Consider the following 18,773-nt stretch of genomic DNA (forward strand, 5'->3'; position numbering starts at 1 on the left):
ATAAAACTGGCATGTATCCAAATTAGGCAGGTAGGAATGTGCGTGAGAATGCAGGCCTATTAGTCGGTAAATACACAAGCAGATGAGTTGGTAGGAAGGCAGGTAAATAAGTTGATACATAAAACTGTAAATGGTTAGATAAATAGATTGATAAGTATGTATAAGTGGATAACAGATATAAGTTGATGGATTGTTAAGTAGACACTGGTAGGTGGTTATGTAGACCAGGTAAGTTTGAGGGCAGGCAGGGAGGTGGCTGGGCAGGTGGCTAGAGAGATGAATAGGTACCAAGGAAGGACACAGGTGGGCTGCTTCAGGTAACGACAACAGAGAACAGAAACCGGCCCTGGTTGGGTCAGGCGCCAGGCTTGGAGCCAAGTGGAGTATGGAATGGGCCACTGGTCAGCCTGGGAAAACCCATGGGGAAGTGCCAACTTCCAGGTACAGGTACTTTTCTTTCTTCGGGTCCCAGGGGTGAAGATGAAGTGAGTCTGGCTGGCGGGGAAGCCATCCAAGGTGAACGGACAACAGTTATTCTTGCCAGCACGTCTCCTTCCAGAGGGCAGAGTAGGCTCCCCGGGATCAGAGAAGAAACAGGTCTTGGGAAGGTAAAGAGGAGGGTGGGAGGGCACAGCGCCTTTCCTCTCTGAGGTCCAGGCTCTGGTGGCTCTCGTGGTAAGGACCAAATGAGGAAGGAAGCCGGAGGAGACGTTTGGCAGCCTGGGGCATGTCCCTTCCTTTCCAATAAATCAGGCAACATCCTAGAGGGAGACTTTGTTCTATGGTTCCTAGAACCGAGTCCTTGTGGGCAAATATAACGCATCATGAAAGCATAGAGTGACAAAAGAACAAAAGAAAGCCAAAGAAAACAATAAAATATAAACCCCCGGGGAGTGGGAGGTGGGGGGATTCCTACGGCCTCTGAGAACACATGCCCAAAGGCACCGCTGGGCAAAGCCTCCATTCAAAAACCCAAGCCGGCTGTCACCCTGCGGCTGTAACTGCCCAAACACCACCCCTGAGCTGATGAGTCAGAATCCACTCTCTTCTTGCCGGAAATGCAAGTGCCTTACACTGGATGAGGTCACTGAATCCTCAGAGCACCACCCTGGGTACTATCATTGCGTCCATTGTACAGATGTGGAAAACTGAGGCCCGGAGAGGTTCCAGAAAGTGCTCACAGGCACACCCCTTGGAATTAGGGAGCCATGACCGGCACTTAGGCAGTCTGAGGGCTGAGACCGTGTGCCAGCCCAACAGTGGGGGCACACTGATGCACTTCTCACATATACACAGCACCCAAGCACTCAGCACTGTGTCTCACATGGAATAGGTGTCTAGATATTCTGTGCGGCCCCCCATGAGACTGTAGACATAATTGTTTTCTCTGCACCTCAAACCCCTGTTTTATCCTTCCTTGTCCAGTTCTCCCTGCTGTGACCCCTCGAGACTTAGCTATCCAATGCCAAGCACTGCCTTAGACAGTTTCCAGCTACCATCTCATTTAATTTAACCCCCACTATAGCCCTGGGGGCTTTATATCATCACTCTCATTTTCAAGATGAAGAAACAGAGGGTCAGAGTGGTCCAGTCATGTGGCCGAGGTCACATGGTTTGTAAGAATCAGAGCGTGGCCTCAGACCCAGAGCTCTCCAGTGTCCAGCCTGGGCTTTCTCCATCACTGCCATCCTCACTGTCTCTTCTCTGTCCCCAGAGTGCCTGCCATGCGTTGTCACCCATTGTCACCAAAGAATGTCCCGAGCATTTGCTTTGTTTCCCCAGGGAAGCTGCTGAGTTGTGTCAGGACAAGGACCTTGACTCTCAGGCCCCCCCCACCCCCCGAGCTTGCCTGGGGTTGGACGCACCGTGCTGCCTCCTGCAGCAGAGTCAGACCCCCAAGGTCAAAGCCCCAGAGGTAGGCTTTCTGCACAATTGCACCAAGACACTGTGGTAGCTGAAGGTGACTTCTGAATCAGAAGTTTCAGACCTGGTTTCAGTTTGAAGATAGTCAACCTGTTATGGGTAGATTTACGGTATCCCTTGGGTTGTTTAGAAGAGGCAGCCAAGCAGAAAGTGCAGCGGTAGATCCGGCCTTGTGACATCCATTAGCCCTCTCCCCAGGCCATCTCTTAACCGCTCTGTGCCTCAGTTTACCATTCTGTAAAGTGAGAATAATGGTAGTACCTGAGCCATCCACCCACCCAATCCATCTCCCATCCATCCACCGACCCACTCATCCATCCATCCCTCCATCTATCCATTCAACCATCCAACATTCAACAAATCTACATTACACACCTACCCAGTGCCAGGCACTGTGCTAGGCATTTAGGATACGATATGATCAAAATACAGATTCCTGCCCATGTGGAGCTTATTTTCTAGTAGGAGAGTCAGACAATGAACGACAAACATAATACAAAAGTAAAATATATAGAAGGTGAAAATGTCAGTTTAGGGAGGGGGCTCAGAGTGTGGACGGGGACCTGCAATTCTTTTTTTTTTTTTTGACTTTATTTATTTGTCAGAGAGAGAGAGCACAAGCAGGGGGAGTGACAGGCAGAGGGAGAAGCAGACTCCCTGCTGAGCAAGGAACCTGACGCAGGACTCTATCCTGGGACCCCGGGACCCCGGGACCCCGGGACCCCGGGACCAGACCTGAGCTGAAGGCAGATGCTTAACTGATCGAGCCACCCAGGCACGGGGACCTGCCATGCTAAAGGGGATGCTCGGGGTAGGCCTTGTTGAGAAGGTGAAATCTGAGCAAAGAGCTTAGGAGGTATCCTCCAAGAGGATATGTGGAGAAGAATGTTCCAGGTAGTAGGAACAGCACTTGCCAAGGTCCTGTGGTAGAGAGCATGCCAGGCCTGTCCCAGGGACAGCGGGGGTACCAGTATGGCTGGAGGAGATGAGCAGAAGTAGGGGATGAGAGCAAAGCCACGATGAGAGCCAGACTGTGATGAGCCCCTTGTGGGCCACCGTCCGGATTTGGCTTTTCCTCTGAGCGATGGGGAGCCAGCGCAGGGTTTAGACCAGTGGAGGGTGAAGATTGTTAAGGGTTGTGGAGCGAGTTACAAAACTTTCACATGACGATTTCCTCTTCTGAACCCCCACTGAAACCAGAGTCAGGGCCCTTTCTTTACAAAGCACACAATTCTCTTTCCCCTTCTCCCTCTTCTCCTCCAAGGGCTGCTCCCTCCAACTTCCACCGCAGCCGCACACCCAGCAGCCCTGATGGGGGGCTGAGCTGGAGGACAGGAAGAAAGGGCCAGGGAGAGGAGGCACCTTGCCCTTCTCTGTCTCCCAGCCCCCTGAAGACCATGTCACTCTGAGCCCAGTTCCCTTTCTCGAGTCACATGGGCTCAGAAATAAAAATATGACATCCCCAGGGAGGAAACAGAGTGAAATAACAGGAACCAGCGGACAGAGGAGGGGGGGTGCCGAGGTGTCAAGCAGCCTCCACATAAAGGAGCAAGGGGTGTGCAGTTTGCAAGGAAGGAGGACGGGGTTGACTTTTCCCCTGCCATCCCGGGTGGCTGCTAACCGCCCTCAAGACCACACAAGCTGCTTGCACCCCCCATGAAGAAATCAGGGAGATCATTCAGGTGGGAAAGGGAAAGAGTAAGAGACAAGTCCAAGGAACCAACAGAGACCATCTGGGCGAGAACTGAACCACGAGGAAAACCGACCCCTTGTAAATTCGTGTCTCCGCAGAAGAGCGGGAGAAATGTGTACGCCCCCCGGTGCCCCAGTCAAGACCATCGGAAGGCTTTTTACTCCTCAAAGCCGAGGATTAAGTTTGTCTGCCTCCAAATCCAGCCTCCACTACGTCCCACCTGGAGACCCAGGGTAGGGTCACCTCTGGGTGGTCTCTGCTTTCTTCGTTAGGTCAGAACTAAGAGCGCTGCCATGTGCTAAGGTGGGGCCTGGCACGCGGTCAATGCCCAATAAACGTGAATCACTGTGATCCCCTCCCAGTAGAAGTGACTGTGAAACCATAGAGGGGCCATGAATGCTGTGTCCTCAAATTGGAAAAGCCTAGATCTGGATAGAGCAGGAGGCAGAACAGACACGCATCTTTAGGAAGAACGTTGTTGGCAACAAAGCCAGAACCTCTTTGCAACAGGGAAGAAAGACCCACACGGTCTGCGGGGCCAGGGATGTGGATGGAAGCAATATGGTGTAGGTTTGTTTTTCCGATTTAAGATGCGTCAAGTGTAGTCAATACTCTAAAAGTAAGACACTCTTCCTCTCTTTTCTCTGATTGGGTTCCTGTTCTCTGTCTCTGTCTCCCTCTTTCTCTCTCTCTTCCCCCGCCCTCCGCCTCCTCCCCCTTCCTTCTTCCTTCTGTCCTCTCCCGGCTCTCTCTTTCTATTCTGTCTCTCTCTTCCTTACTCTCTCACCCTGTCCGTCTTTTGATTTCTGTCTCTCGCTGACACAGATGCACACGCAGGCATGCACACACAGCATCCTCTGCTCTCCAGCTTCATGGCCCGTCCTCTCTCTGGTACCTCGTTTCTTCACATTTGAACCCCACCGAGTCCTGCAGCTGTCTTCCCTACGGGACCATGAGCCCCTTGCAGGCAGGAGCTGATCCGTAGCCCCCGGCCAGTGCCCAGCGCAGTGCCTGACACATCAAGGCCGCTCAGAGTGTAAATGAAGCAGGCATTTGATGGCATGCCTCCGGGATGGTCTTTTCTTAAGCTGAGTGGGAAGCGTGCTGTATGTGCACACCCAGCATCACAGACCAAGTTGTCCAAGCGCTTGCTGCTCCTGCCAGATCATCCAGATGCCCTGACTCCTGTCCAGCTCTGCCTTCCCATCTGCGGATGAGCACACTGACTCTCCTTTCAGAGAGGAGGGAAAACCCATGTGCTGCCTACGGCCAGTCCTTGCTACTTGGGCGAAGGGGATGCCGACTTACCACCATGGTCCTTGGGGTCGGGATCCCTCTCGGCCACTGGGACCTGCAACCCACTCCATGCCCACCTCAAGAGGGCCAAGTCTGGGTCTCCTTTCTCCAGCAGGGTCAAGGAGATCTTCCTGGCCAGGGCCTCGCCATCAGGCTCGCGGAGCAGGGCGAAGTGGTACTCCCGGGACAGAAGCTCCTTCTCCAGCATGTGGTCCAGGAGGGCCTGCACCTGACTCGGCCGATGGCTGGACAGCAGCATCTGGACCCGAGTCAGGATGGTCTGGAAGTGGTTCATGGCAGGGCTCGGAGGCAGGCTAGCTGCCTGGGCCAAAGCCTAGGATCTCTGCTCACCCAGCCCGCAGCATCCAAAACACGAAGTGAAAAACAGGATGAGGGAACCTCTGCAGTTGGGTGCTGTTAATTACTGCTTAGACAGGTTTCCTCATTTGCGTTGTAGGCTGGGGTGCCTGATGTATGGTTGGAAATGGGTGCTCGGGCTGATTCAGACCCCACTGATACTGGCTGGGACCGCCCACGTACCTGTGTCAGAGAAGGCCACAGCCTGTGGGTTCCATTTGATCCAGTCTGATATTCACTAAATGGGAAGCGAGCTTGCCTCTCTGGGAACTTACACAGTGATGGTCCTTTTCAGATGTTTTATCACAGCAAGAAGGCAGTTGGGGCATAGAGGTTAAACAATTGGCTTTGGAGTGAATCTGCTGGGGTTCAAATCCCAGCGCTGCTTGCTAATTATGTGAACTTGAACAACTTGCTCAGCCTCTTTCCAGCCCCCATTCCTCCACCTGAAAATGTTGGATGATGATGATCATCCTGACCTCCCGGAGTTAGACAGAGTGATAATAACAGGCCTGACCTCACAGAGTTGTTGAAAGAATTAAATGAGATAATGTATGCAGGGCACCTAGCACATTATCTACAACATGATAACAGTTCAATAAATATGAGCCATTATTATTATTGATTAATCATGCACACGACTGTCATCTTGGGCTTAACCTCACTAAACCTTAGTCCCCTCCTTAGCAAAATCTCCCAACGAAAGTAATCCAACCTCATTAAGCTGTCTTGAGGATTAAAAAAGATAATGCATTGAAAGGGCTTAGCACTGGACCTAGTAAGCACTTAGTGAACACTGACTATATGTGAATAATCATCCCCGATTTACTAATGCACAAAACAGAGGCTTGCGTAGAAGCCAGTCTATTTAAGGATTCTATTCTAAAAATTCCCAACCCAGCGGTGCCTGGGTGATGCAGTCGGTTGAGCATCTGATTCTTGGTTTCCACTCCGTTCATGATCTCAGGGTCGTGAGATCTGGCCCTGCATTAGGCTCCGTGCTCAGTGTGAAATCTGCTTGAGATTCCCTCTCCCTCTCCCTCTGCCCCTCCCACTCATGCTCTTGCTCTCTCCCAAATAAATAACTAAATCTTTTAAAAAAATTCCCAACCCAATTTTTTTTTTTATCATAGCTGATTGCTCTCTCTTACCATTTCGAAACACACTGGTGACCTCGTTTCCTAGCCTGGTCTCAGCTTTACCATCTCTCAGATGGGACCATTTGCATTGTTCATTTAAGTGAGACAAAGAAGGATTTCAACTTCCAGTATCGCTGAGTAGTTCCTATCTGACCAACTCCACCACAGATAACAACTAACAACTCTGGGGGGAAAAGCCCCCAAAAAACAAAAGACAAAAAACACTACCTAAAGGCACTGAAGAGTGACCTGAGCTTGTAGATACTAGAAGGGAATCAACACATGAAAGATAAGAATACCACTGGTGAGTTCTTAGCTCATGGGTTTAGCCTGAGGGCAAGTCTTGATCACTACTGCACAGGGCAACTAAAACCCTTAAAAAATGCAAAGTTTTACTGGCCCTGAATAACCAGAGGACAGAATTTGGGGTAATAATATCTGCTGGTGGGGCACCTGGGTGACTCAGTCGTTGAGCATCTGCCTTCAGCTCAGGTCATGATCCCAGGGTCCTGGGATCAAGCCCCGCATCGGGCTCCCTGCTTGGCGGGAAGCCTGCTTCTCCCTCTCCCATTCCTCCTACTTGTGTTCCTGCTCTCGCTGTCTCTCTCTCTCTGTCAAATAAATAAATAAAATCTTAAAAAAAAAAAATCTGCTGGAAAGTAGGAGTAGAAATTCCAGAAAGGGGAGAGAGAGGAGTTGCTTCAAATTCTGTGTATAAACTGCCCAAATATCTAGCTGACTTCTGAACCATGTATACATTCTCAGTCAGACTCCAAACAGCTCAGCTAAGGCTAAAGGAACAGTATTGAGATTTGAATTGCAACCTACCATAAGGGTGGGGAGGGAGTAGAAGATTGCATTTGATTCCAGCCAAGTTAGGAGCCCACTAAATCAACAACAAATATTAACACTGTTCAGATTATAACAATCCCGAGTGTTTGCAACATATGAGGTGCAGTATACATCAAAAATTACTTGACTATAAAGAAACAGGAAAAAGGGACCCATTCTCAAGAGAAAAAGACAGTCAATGGAAACTGACCTCTTGATGACCCAGATGTTGAAACTGGCAAATAAGGATTTTTAAAGCACTGACTATAACCATGAATGAAAAAGACATAAAGGGAGGCTCCCGGCTGGCTCATTTGGTGGAGCATGTAACTCTTGATATTGAGGTGGTAAGTTCAAGCCCCATGTTGGGGGTAAAGATTACTTAAAACAACATTTTTTTTTTTTTTTAAAGAACCATTTCATGGGCAGAAGACATGAACGGATATTTCTGCAAAGACAACATCCAAATGACCAACAGACACATAAAAAATTGCTCAACATCACTCAGGCTCAGGGAACTACAAATCAAAACCTCAATGAGATACCACTTCACATCAGTCAAAATGGCGAAAATTAACAAGTCAGGAAATGACAGATGTTGGCAGGGATGCGGAGAAAGGGGAACCCTCCTACACTGTTGGTGGGAATGCAAGCTGATGCAGCCACTCTGGAAAACAGTTTGGAGGTTCCTCAAAAAGTTGAAAATAGGGGCATCTGGGTGGCTCAGTCGTTAGGCATCTGCCTTCGGCTCAGGTCATGATCCCAGGGTCCTGGGATGGAGCCCTGGGTCGGGCTTCCTGCTCTACAGGAAGTCTGCTTCTCCCTCTCTCACTCCCTCTGCTTGTGTTCCCTCTCTCGCTGTCTCTCTCTGTCAAATAAATAAATAAAATCTTTAAAAAAAAAAGTTGAAAATAGAGCTACCCTACGGCCCAGCAATTGCACTACTGAGTATTTACCCCAATGATACAAACATAGTGATCTGAAGGGGCACGTGCACCCTGATGTTTATAGCAGCAATGTCCACAATAGCCAAACTGTGGAAAGAGCCCAGATGTCCATCAACAGATGAATGGATAAAGAAGATATGTTATATAAATACAATGGAATATCATGCAGTCATCAAAAAATGAAATATTGCCATTTGCAACAACATGGATAGAGGGTATTATGCTAAGCGAAATAAGTCATACAGAGAAAGACAATTATCATATGATCTCACTGATATGTGGAATTTGAGAAACAAGGCAGAGGATCATAGGGGAAGAGAGGAAAAAATGAAACAAGATGAAACCAGAGAGGGAGACAAAAGCATAAGAGACTCTTAATCTCAGGAAACAAGCTGAGGGTTGTGGGAGTGGAGGGAGGGTGGGAGGGATGGAGTGGCTGGGGGATGGACATTGGGGAGGGTATGTGCTATGGTGAGTGCTGTGAATTGTGTAAGACTGATGAATCACAGACCTGTACCCCTGAAACAAATAATACATTATATGTTAATAATAAAAAAATAAATAAAAATCCTTACCATAGAGATATTAAAAAATAATAAATAAATAAATAAAAATTAAAAAAGAACCATTTCAAAGAAAGAGAGAAAAGAAAGGAAGAAAGAAGAAAGAATCATAAAGGATGTAAAGGAAAATATGCTCATAAAAGTGAAAAGATAGGAAATTTCAGCAAAAAAATAGAAACTATTCAAAAGTTATCAAATGGAAATTATCAAAGTAGAAAGTACAATATATGAAATTTTGTCACTGGATGAGATTGACAGCAAAATGGGGAATGACAGAAGATAAAAACTTTCAGTTGGGACAATAGAAAGTATTTCATCTGAAAAACAGATAAGATTGGAAAAAAAATGAGCTTCGAGGATCTGTGGGATAATATCAAAAGCTCCAACTTCTACATATTTGGAATCACAGAAGGAGAAGAGAGAGAATGGGGCAGGAAAAAGACTTGAAGAAATAAAGCCCTAAACTTCACAAATTTGGCCAAAGGAAAACAAATCTGTGAAGTTCAGTAGACTTCAAGAAGGGCAAATACAGGGGTGCCTGGGTGGCTGAGTCGGCTAAGCGTCTGCCTTCAGCTCAGGTCATGATCCCAGGGTCCTGGGATCGAGCCCCACATTGGGCTCTCTGCTCAGTGGGGAGCCTGCTTCTCTCCCTCCCTCTGCTCATGCTCTCTCTTGCTCACTCTCTCCCTTTCAAATAAATAAATAAAATCTTAAAAAAAGAAGGGTAAATACGAAGAAACCACACCTAGGTACATCACAGCCAAACTGCTGAAAACCAAAGATAAGGAAAAATTCATGAAAGCAGCCAAATCAGAAGACCATGTCACATACAAGAGAGTGTTGGTTTAATTACAGACTTTTCATTGGAAACTATGGAAGCCAGAAGACGGTGGAACAGAATCTTAGAAGAATTGAAATTGTCAGCACAGATTTATTTATTATTATTATTACTATTATTATTTGGGGGGGATGGGCAGAGGGAGAGAGAAAATCTTAAGCAGGCTCCATGTTCAGCATGGAGCCCGACGCAGGGCTCAATCTCATGACCCTGTGATCATGACCTGAGCTGAAATCAAGAGTCAGTTGCTTTACTGACTGAGCCACCCAGATGTCCCATCAACATAGATTTCTAAAACCAGTGAAAATACCTTTCAAGAATGCAGGAAAAATAGATATTTTCAGATAAAGGAAAAACTAAAAGAATGTGTGGCCGCATACCTGTATGTCAAGAAATGCCAAAGTACGTTCTTTATATGAGTGGAAAAGGATGCCAGTTAGAAACCCAGATCTACAGGGAGGACTGAAGAACATTAAAAATAGAATCTCTGGGCAAATATAAAAGATTGTTTTTTCTCTTAATTTATTTAAAAACATAACTGCTTAAAACAAAATTTGTAGTATGGTCAGTGACTTTTAAATATAGATAGACATAATATATATGATGATTATAGCATAAGGGATGTTATAATGTAGAGGGTGGTTATTGGACCTTTGTAGTTGCAAGGTTTCTAGATATCAAAGTGATAGAATATTACCTCTATGTAGGTCAGGAGAAATAGAAGATGTATATAATAATCCCTTGGGCAACCATGAAAACATAGTGCCAAAAGGTGTAGCTAAAGAGCAACTAGAAATTAATACAGAATTTTGAATGAGGGGGACTCTCAACTCTTGGTTTGAATAAGCAGTGCAACAAGATCACGATATAATCAACTTTATACATAAAGGCAGAAGGTAGAAATCCCAAAACTCTTCTTCTCACCCAACAAAGCATTTGTACTTTTCAGAAACAGAGATGTCAATGTAAATATTATTCCCAGGGCAACAAATTATCAATTAAGATAATAAAAATTGCACACTTTTAGGCATTAAAGGTCATAATTCTCAGGGCAAATCAATAACTTTTTCAGGCTCTGTACCTTAAAAGGCTACTTTGTACAAACAGCACTTTTGAGAATGGTTTTATAATCACAAAACAAACTTCACATTTTCACGTCTCCTCTCATGACAGGAGATGGAGATGGATACTTGTGCAAATGTTTTCAGCTTTATCAGAACTAACTTTGGGATGCAGAACAGCATCTAACTGCTGCAGCCAGAGGTGAAGAGGAAATTTCCTCCTCTTTTTTCCTGAGATTTCTCTTTCCAGCATTTAGGAGACCAGGCGGTTTCTTGGACAAGGCAGTAATGCCCATAAATTAGCCCTGAGAGAAAAAGAAGAGGTTTGAGGAGTCTAAAACTTAGAGGAGGTAGGAAAGGAGGAGGCAAGAGGGAGTTTTAATAGATGGTATAGATGGCATATAATCTTCAGCCATGGATGTAGAGAAGATGACAGAGGGTCAGTTCCTGGGAGGGATAGGGAAACAGTGTTCGTAAGTACCTCACCTCTTAGGCACTTGGGAGAGAGGACCAAGCCATGAGGATCCATCCCCAAGCATCCAAGGCAGGGATGAGGACCAGCCATGGGGATCCATCCCCAAGCATCCAAGGCAGGGATGAAGACCAGCCATGGGGATCCATCCCCAAGCATCTAAGGCGGGGATAAGGACCAGCCATGGGGATCCATCCCCAAGCATCCAAGGCAGGGATGAGGACCAGCCATGGGGATCCATCCCCACACATGGAAGGTGGGATAATGGATAATGAAACAGCAAACACTGGGGACACAGAACCAGGGATAAGGGTAGATTCTCCTAGCCACCTGTAAGGCTGCTTTCCTCCTTCCTATCAATCCAGTCACTACCCAGTCATGTGCTTTGTCAGGAAAACTTGAATGCCAGCCTCCACTCAACCACTGATTCACTGTGCCACCACATGCACGACATTTCCTCTCTCTGGACCACAATTTCGTCACCTGTGAAATAAGTGGTTCAGATTACATGATCCCTAGGATGTCTTTCAGCTTTGAAATACTGAAAGTGTTACCTAGTTGCAGAACCCACTGGTCCCAGAGCTCCACAATATTCCCCTGCGACGAGTCATGAGTGTTATATTTCCCATGTCTTTAGTCATTCAGGTCTCCCTGCATGACTTTTTCCCCCTCATGATCTCATGTAGTGTGTACTATTATTTATCTGGCTTACTTATTTACCATGGAAGGAAATTTCATGTCCTTATCAGAGTTGGAAAGTCACATCACATGTGCAAGAGTGGCGAGCAACTGGGACAAACACGTGGCAAGTAAAATGATATAAAAGTTTAGACTCTCCTGCTTATTAAAGCTTCTGATCCTGGGGTCCAATCCATCTTTGTGACAGAGCATGGTTAGCAGGTGTTAGAGAGATGTGAGAGATAGCCTAGCACCAAGCTGGAGCTGCCTACATCCGCACACTGGTAAAAATTGTAAAAGTTGTCCATAAGGATGTAGAAAAATGAGAACTGTTCCTACTCTCCTGGTGAGAGCATGAGCGGGGGGTGGGAGGGGCAGAGAGAGAGAGAGAGAGGGAGAGAATCCTAAGCAGACTCTGTGCTGAGCACAGAGCCCAAAGCAGGGCTTGATCTCATGACCCTGAGATCATGACCTGAGCCGAAATCAAGAGTCAGACCTTTAACCAACTGAGCCACGCAGGTGCCCCTGAGATGGGCATTCTTTTTTTTTTTTATTTTTTTTATTTTTTTTATTCTTATGTTAATCCCCATACATTACATCATTAGTTTTAGATGTAGTGTTCCATGATTCATTGTTTGTGCATAACACCCAGTGCTCCATGCAGAATGTGCCCTCCTCAATACCCACCACCAGGCTAACCCATCCTCCCACTAGAACCCTCAGCTTGTTTTTCAGAGTGAGATGGGCATTCTTAAGCCTTATACACAATATATAGAAATTCACTATTAGGTTAAAAACCATCCAACTTTGCAATGATAATCAAATAATTTTAAGAAACACAGAATACAGCCAGAATTGGGAGTGGAATTCAAACTCTCCCAACACTTCACTAGGCTCCAAATAGCTGCCACCCACCAGGCAGGCTTAGTTTGGTCATTTTCCCCCATTGAGGGATTGTCAAACAGAAATCATTTAGCGTAGCCAGATGGCCCTAATGACACATAACATATAATGATTCTGGGAGAAATTACGGACGGGAAATCATGAATGACCAATGCCACAAAAGGTATGGAGAGATTGTCCCAGCAGATGAGCTCAGGAGAAGATTCTGGAATGTCTGTATCTGAATTCATAGCCTTTAGTAACCTCTTTTGGTCTCTTAGACCCTATAACATTCTCATGGATGTCACGGCTATTGGTTTTAATGTGTAAGACCATACTAGTATGAAAGAAGGAGAGAAAATTGTAAAGACTCAACTATTAAACCTTTAGAACATGCCCTGTATCCCAATGTATATTTGATTTGACGAACTGTATTTTAACAACCATTAAATTCCTCACTCGATGGATTGGGTCCAGCCTCCACACATGCTCCAGATGCTTATAAAAGACATTTATATCTATTTTTGTGTTGATTTTTATGTATTTATCTTTGCCATCACAAATACGGCTGCCTTGTGTGTTACATGCAATGTGTAAGAACTTCCCTGGGGTGTATACTGAGGAGGGGACACTCTGGGTCTGTATTTCTCCCATTTTAATAGGTATCATGTAGGGGAACTCTAAAAGAAAAAAATGCCCATCTCCGTGAGGAAGGCATTATAATGTTTATAAACAGTGACAAATAGCACTGCACGTTCCTATAATTTCAATTTTCTTCTTTTGAATGTATTTGGTTTTTGTATAATTCCATTTTTCAGTGTTTGAGTCTTGATTAGCTCCCTCCTCCCGTGTGATATGACCACACCAAGAGTCAGCTAAGCCCTTGTGAAGTTTGTGTGGCTGTAGGCGTTGACAGCATGAAAACAGCATGTAAAGCAAGGTTTTATGATTATAGCATCAATGTTAATGGACTTTTATTATTGAAAGTCGAACCTTAACAGGTGTAAACAAAAACCGGAATATAAGTAAAAGAATATAATCATTTCATTGGCTATAAAGAAAATCACCCCAAGAACCAAGAAACAGCTTCACTGTCCTTGAAAAGCCAGAATGGGTCAGCGAGCTGTATATGTTACTACACTGGAACCCCGAACACAATTCAAATATGAGAAGCAGGACTACCTAATTTATAACCTGCAAAACTCAAAAACTTTGTGAGTAGAAAACCAGCTTGCTGTCTGCAGAGTAGTATCTAGGGATGAAGTACACATGGGAGGTCGGATGTGCATGAAAATGATCAATTGTCAGTTCAGGAGACTGGTTCATTCTAGAGCAAAGAGGATGAGCGGGAGGGGCAGAAGGAGAGGGAGAGAGAATCTCAAGCAGACTCTGTGCTGAGCATGGAGCCCAACACGGGGCTCCATCTCATAACCCGGTGATCATGACCTGAGTGGAAACCAAGAGTTGGATGCTTAACCGACTGAGTCACCCAGGTGCCCCCATATTCTCATTCTTTATGGCTTCTTGTATGTCTAAAATATCCAGTGAGGTTGAGTCTTATGAAATTGTTGATATTTGTTTTCATCTACAAAAACAGCCATTTCATATGGTGCAATTTAATATAGTGATAATGATGGGCTGCCTCGGTGGCTCAGTCGGTTAAGTGTCCAACTCTTGATTTCAGCTCAGGTCTCAATCTCAGGGTCATGAGTCCAACCAAGCCCCATGTTGGGCTCCACACTGGGCATGAAGCCTACTTAAAACAAACAAACAAACAAACAAACATATATATAGTGACAATGATGATTATGGTAAAGCATGGAAAGGAGGCTCTCTTTCTTGCTTTGTGATTCACATATTTAAAGCCACTTGGTGAACCTATTCTTCAGTTCTCTGATTCCCAGCAGGGTGGTATAGGAACCACACTTTGGGAAACACTGATTTAGTAAATGTTGCCATGATTCCATCACAAATCAGGGCCTGGGGTCTGGCCCTGGGGATGGCAAACTTATGGTCTGAGACTAGAAACAGAGGATGCCAAGGGGTCTGTAGCGAGAAGTTGATGCCCCTGGGCAGCATGCAAAGTGTTCATGCTCCAGGCCCCCAGAGCCAGGTAAGGGTTCAGGTAGTCCTTGGGGTCACCAGCCCGCAAAGTAAAAGGCAATCACATTCTCTCTATCTCTGGCTCCTCCAGCTTGGGGATCAATGATGAGAATGTTGAGGTATTAACATATTCAGATGCCACTTCTTGAGTGAGAATAGTGAGCAGCTAGATGCTTTCTGTACATGGTCTATCATGACCAAAGGCACCACAAGGTAGGCATGAATCATCTTGTTTCACAGACAAAGCCCAGAGATGTGAAGTCACAGATTTCAAGCAGGAACCTGGGGAGAGATTCCTGGCTGTGATTTGCGAAAGGAGAAGAGGGTGGAGTACAGTGTCTGCTGGAGGCTGGGGAGATCAGGTCCCTGGGGCCACGGGCCCCTCCAAGCATGGCAGGGCTGAGCCCTGTGGCTGCCCACAGAGCAGGGGGATGGGCTGCTGCATCTCAGCCTGAGTCACCTCAACCACTGCTCGGGTTTTGGCCTGCTGCCCGTGCTTCCTGGGTTTCCCCCCAAGGCTCGGGGAGTCCGCTGCTGGCTTGTGACTCTAGAGGTGAAGTGGGGAGAGTGGGTGGGGACTGGCTGTAGTCGGCAGCATGATGACACAGTCTGCTGTGGCTCCCGTGGGCCAGAGGTGGGAGGTAGGAGATCTGGGTCCTGTGGGGTACTGGAGTTGGCTTCACCACATGCCCCCTCCAGCACCTCCATCCATCACTTCCTCCCTCCATCACCTCCATGGTCACCATCATCATTTCCCGCTCCACCATCCCATCCTTCCCACCACCACCTTCTTGGTCACCGCCACCTCCACCAGGTCCGCAGACTCCTCCCCATACACACTATTCCCACCACCACGTTATTACTACCTCTGGTACCATGCGGCACCTACTTCAACTCAGAAATTCCTACACCAGCCTACAAAGTGGGTATTCTTACTATGACCATGATATATGAAGCTTGAAGAAGTTTCAAAACCAGGTCTACGTGATTCCTTCTGATGCTCCTAACAAGGGGATGTTGAGCCCGCTTGTTGACATGGAATTGGACCCGAGATGGTGATGCCATCTGTCTCTCCCAGTGGGTCAGTTCTGGAGACATAGAGAGGATCAAGCGGTTCTCTGCAATAGGGTTCACATTCACGCAGGGAGTTTGGGAGTCACAGGAACCTGAGGATCAGAGACATCTAGCGTCCTCCTCAAGGTCACACAGTCAGTTACCGCCAGGATTTAAGGAGCGTGTATCTGCTGTCAAAGCCTACAGCATCACAGCTAGATCTGCCCTTGGCACAGAGCAGGGGTGATGCAGGTCCTTCACGACCATCAGGGCTATGGTAGCCACGGGGATATGTCACTTAGCTCTCTTCAAAAGAGAACTTGCCACAGGTATGAGTCGAGTGTAGGGGTCGGCTGACGGTGTCCAGCCATGGATGCCTCGGACTCTGCCTCAGCTTGTAAATTCAAGCCAGGTACTTCCAGGCAATCGTTGACCAACGACCGAGCACGGGGGTGACACAAGGTCTCGACGCTTCTGGGGAGTGCGGGACTCTGCTACAGGCAATCTCCAAACCCAGGCTCCCTGTTGACCTGGCCAAGCTTCCCAGAGCTGAACCCCAGTCTGAAGTTCTTCCTACACAATCCTCCTGTCGTCCCTTTCCCTTTTCAAAGTGTCCGATTCGCCTGCATGTTCCTGCTCTCTCTCCCCTTTATCTCCCAGTGGTATCACCTGCCCCCCATAAATCTCTTGTACTCCAATTCTGCCTTGGTGTCTGCTTCCTGGAGGACCCCAAATGACAAAAGGTGTTAAGTTTGTACCATCATAGCAGAGGGAATTCTCTTCCCCCTGCCCTGGCCTTAAGATCTGACTCTATTTTTTTTTTAAGATTTTATTTTTAAGTAATCTCTACACTCAACGTGGGGCTCAAACTCACAATGCTCCAACAACGGAGCCAGCCAGGTACGCTAAGATCTGACTTGAGACACACATACTCTTCAGCCCTGTGGAATGAGTGTGTACTAACACGACTGCTTCTTTTGGCAACGATACAATTATGATAAATCAACTGCAGCATCATTGAAACTGCTGTGATACACATCTGGCCCATGGTAAGCGAAAGGAAGCGGCAGGAAGAGAGGGAGTGGCCGGTTTGGTTGTTAGTATAGATAGATTTGGATCCCTGTTCTACCAAGTCCAAGCTGGAGCGAGCCCTTTTGCTTCTCTGTGACTTTAATGCCTGGATTTCCTCCTGTGGACCATTCCAAACATCCCAGGTTGTTTTGAGGTCTAAATTATTTAAGTTAGCAGAAAACATGTACACATAGCCTGGCACATCGTAGATATCCACACACGTATTCTTTCACTGAATGCCAAACCCAAGCATGGAGCTAACATTAGGACCTGGGAATACAGCAGCGAATGATAAAGAGAAAACTTCTTGCTCTCAGGCAACTCACAGTCTTATTAGTTAAAGCTAAATCTGGAATATCTTGAAGATACCTTAATAGCTGTAAAAAGCCAAATAAAATAAGCCTCTCCTTTGAGAAGGGAAAAATACGAGACCAGATCTGTGAGTATCCTTGAAGAGGGAAATCCAACTTTCATTAAAAGAAAACAAGGAACGGTCACTTGGAGGTTTCGACCCTTGGTGCTGGGCAGTAAACTCTTTCTGCCCTGACAGATGGAGCATAGATTGAATAGTCAATGTGGGTTTGTTGGATCCAGTACACTAAGGTCAAAGGTTCTGAGTCAGACTGCATTTGATCTTCTTGTGAAGATCAATTTCCTCTGGAATGTATGCAAAGGCTGTTTTTATTTCTTCTGGTTATCATGTTATTATTTAGTTTTAATGCAACTGAGATAAGAGGTAAGAGAATGTAATCTATGTGACCGTTGTTAAGTTTGATTCCAGCTCATAGTCAATTTTTGTAAACATCGCTTGTAATGCTTAAAAAGAATGCGTATCTGGGGCACCTGGGTGGCTCAGTCAGTTAAGTGTCCCATTCTTGATTTCAGTTCAGTTTGTGATCTTGGGGTCGTAGGATGGAGCCCCGCATCAGACTCCATGCTCAGCGCAGAGTCTGCTCGAGATCTCTCCCTCTCCTTCTGCCCTTCCTCACCACCTCTCTAAAAAAAAAAAAAAGAAGAAGAAGAAAGATTAAAAGAAAAAAATATATATATATATTCAGTGGTCTTCTAGTAAATGTTTAACAACTAGCACTCTCTCTAAAACATACATTTAAAACAAACAAATAAATAAATACCCCAATTTACCATGTTTGCCAACTCCCATGGTGTCACGACTCCTTGTGGCCAATTTCAAGCTACCAATGTGATCTTGCTGAACACAGGGTAGAAAAGCGATGCTCACAATCAGCCCCAATGAGCCGTCATGAGCTGGCTGAAGCCCATCACTGATGTTTGCATGTTTTGTATATTATACTGGCATCTGAAGTCTGCGGGTCTCTTTCTACCGTCGGTTATGTCTACCCATTTCCATTTATGGGGCTGTGCCTCCTTTTCTCGAGGTGTGATCTGTTTTGTTTCGGGTTTTTTTTTTAACCGTGAACTATTCATTTCTTAGAACTTCACTGTAGGCAATCTTTGAGTCCAGGTGTAAAATTAAGTTGCGTGAGTGAGTTCTTTGGGTTCCAGTTCTATGAAGGGATCTACTGTTCAGTTCTTACCTGGGGTGTGTCCAACACTGTGTCCTGCCCTTACTCTTCTGTGGCTTTCAAAGGGGAAGCTGACATTTTTCAGAGTTTGGAAGAAACCCTCAAGAAAAAGACCGACTTTGGTGGGTGCGCACCACCCAGCATCTCTGACTTCGTGTCTTTGGGGACTCTGTGGATTCATTACTTTTGTGCCAACCAGCAACGTGTTTAAAAGATGCATTCAAGTATCTTATTCAGCATTTAGTTGTTTGTGTGAGTATTAGGGTATCTAATCCCTCAGAGGGCTGGAATTAGATGTCTCTTTATTACTTCTAATAAATAA

The 18,773-nt window shown here is 46.1% G+C and overlaps 1 protein-coding gene across 5 annotated transcripts in view; it reads right to left on the minus strand.

Moving 5' to 3' along the window:
* Positions 1 to 18,187, minus strand: part of CIITA (class II major histocompatibility complex transactivator) — a 58,673-nt gene extending 40,486 nt beyond the window's left edge. For 2 of the 5 annotated variants that reach the window (XM_081820035.1, XM_081820036.1), the window contains exon 1: positions 4,925 to 5,358. In XM_081820035.1, coding sequence (XP_081676161.1) covers positions 4,925 to 5,207 — 283 coding nt within the window. In that variant the 5' untranslated portion in view covers positions 5,208 to 5,358. Of the gene's footprint in view, positions 1 to 4,924; positions 5,367 to 18,050 lie in introns of those variants that run through there. The other 3 variants (XM_081820043.1, XM_081820037.1, XM_081820042.1) reach the window with 3 other exon arrangements.
* Between the last annotated feature and the right edge of the window lie 586 nt (positions 18,188 to 18,773).

The sequence above is a fragment of the Leptonychotes weddellii genome, chromosome 5, assembly GCF_054177405.1.
Source record: "Leptonychotes weddellii isolate Sample4059 chromosome 5, ASM5417740v2, whole genome shotgun sequence".
Lineage (NCBI taxonomy): Eukaryota > Metazoa > Chordata > Mammalia > Carnivora > Phocidae > Leptonychotes > Leptonychotes weddellii.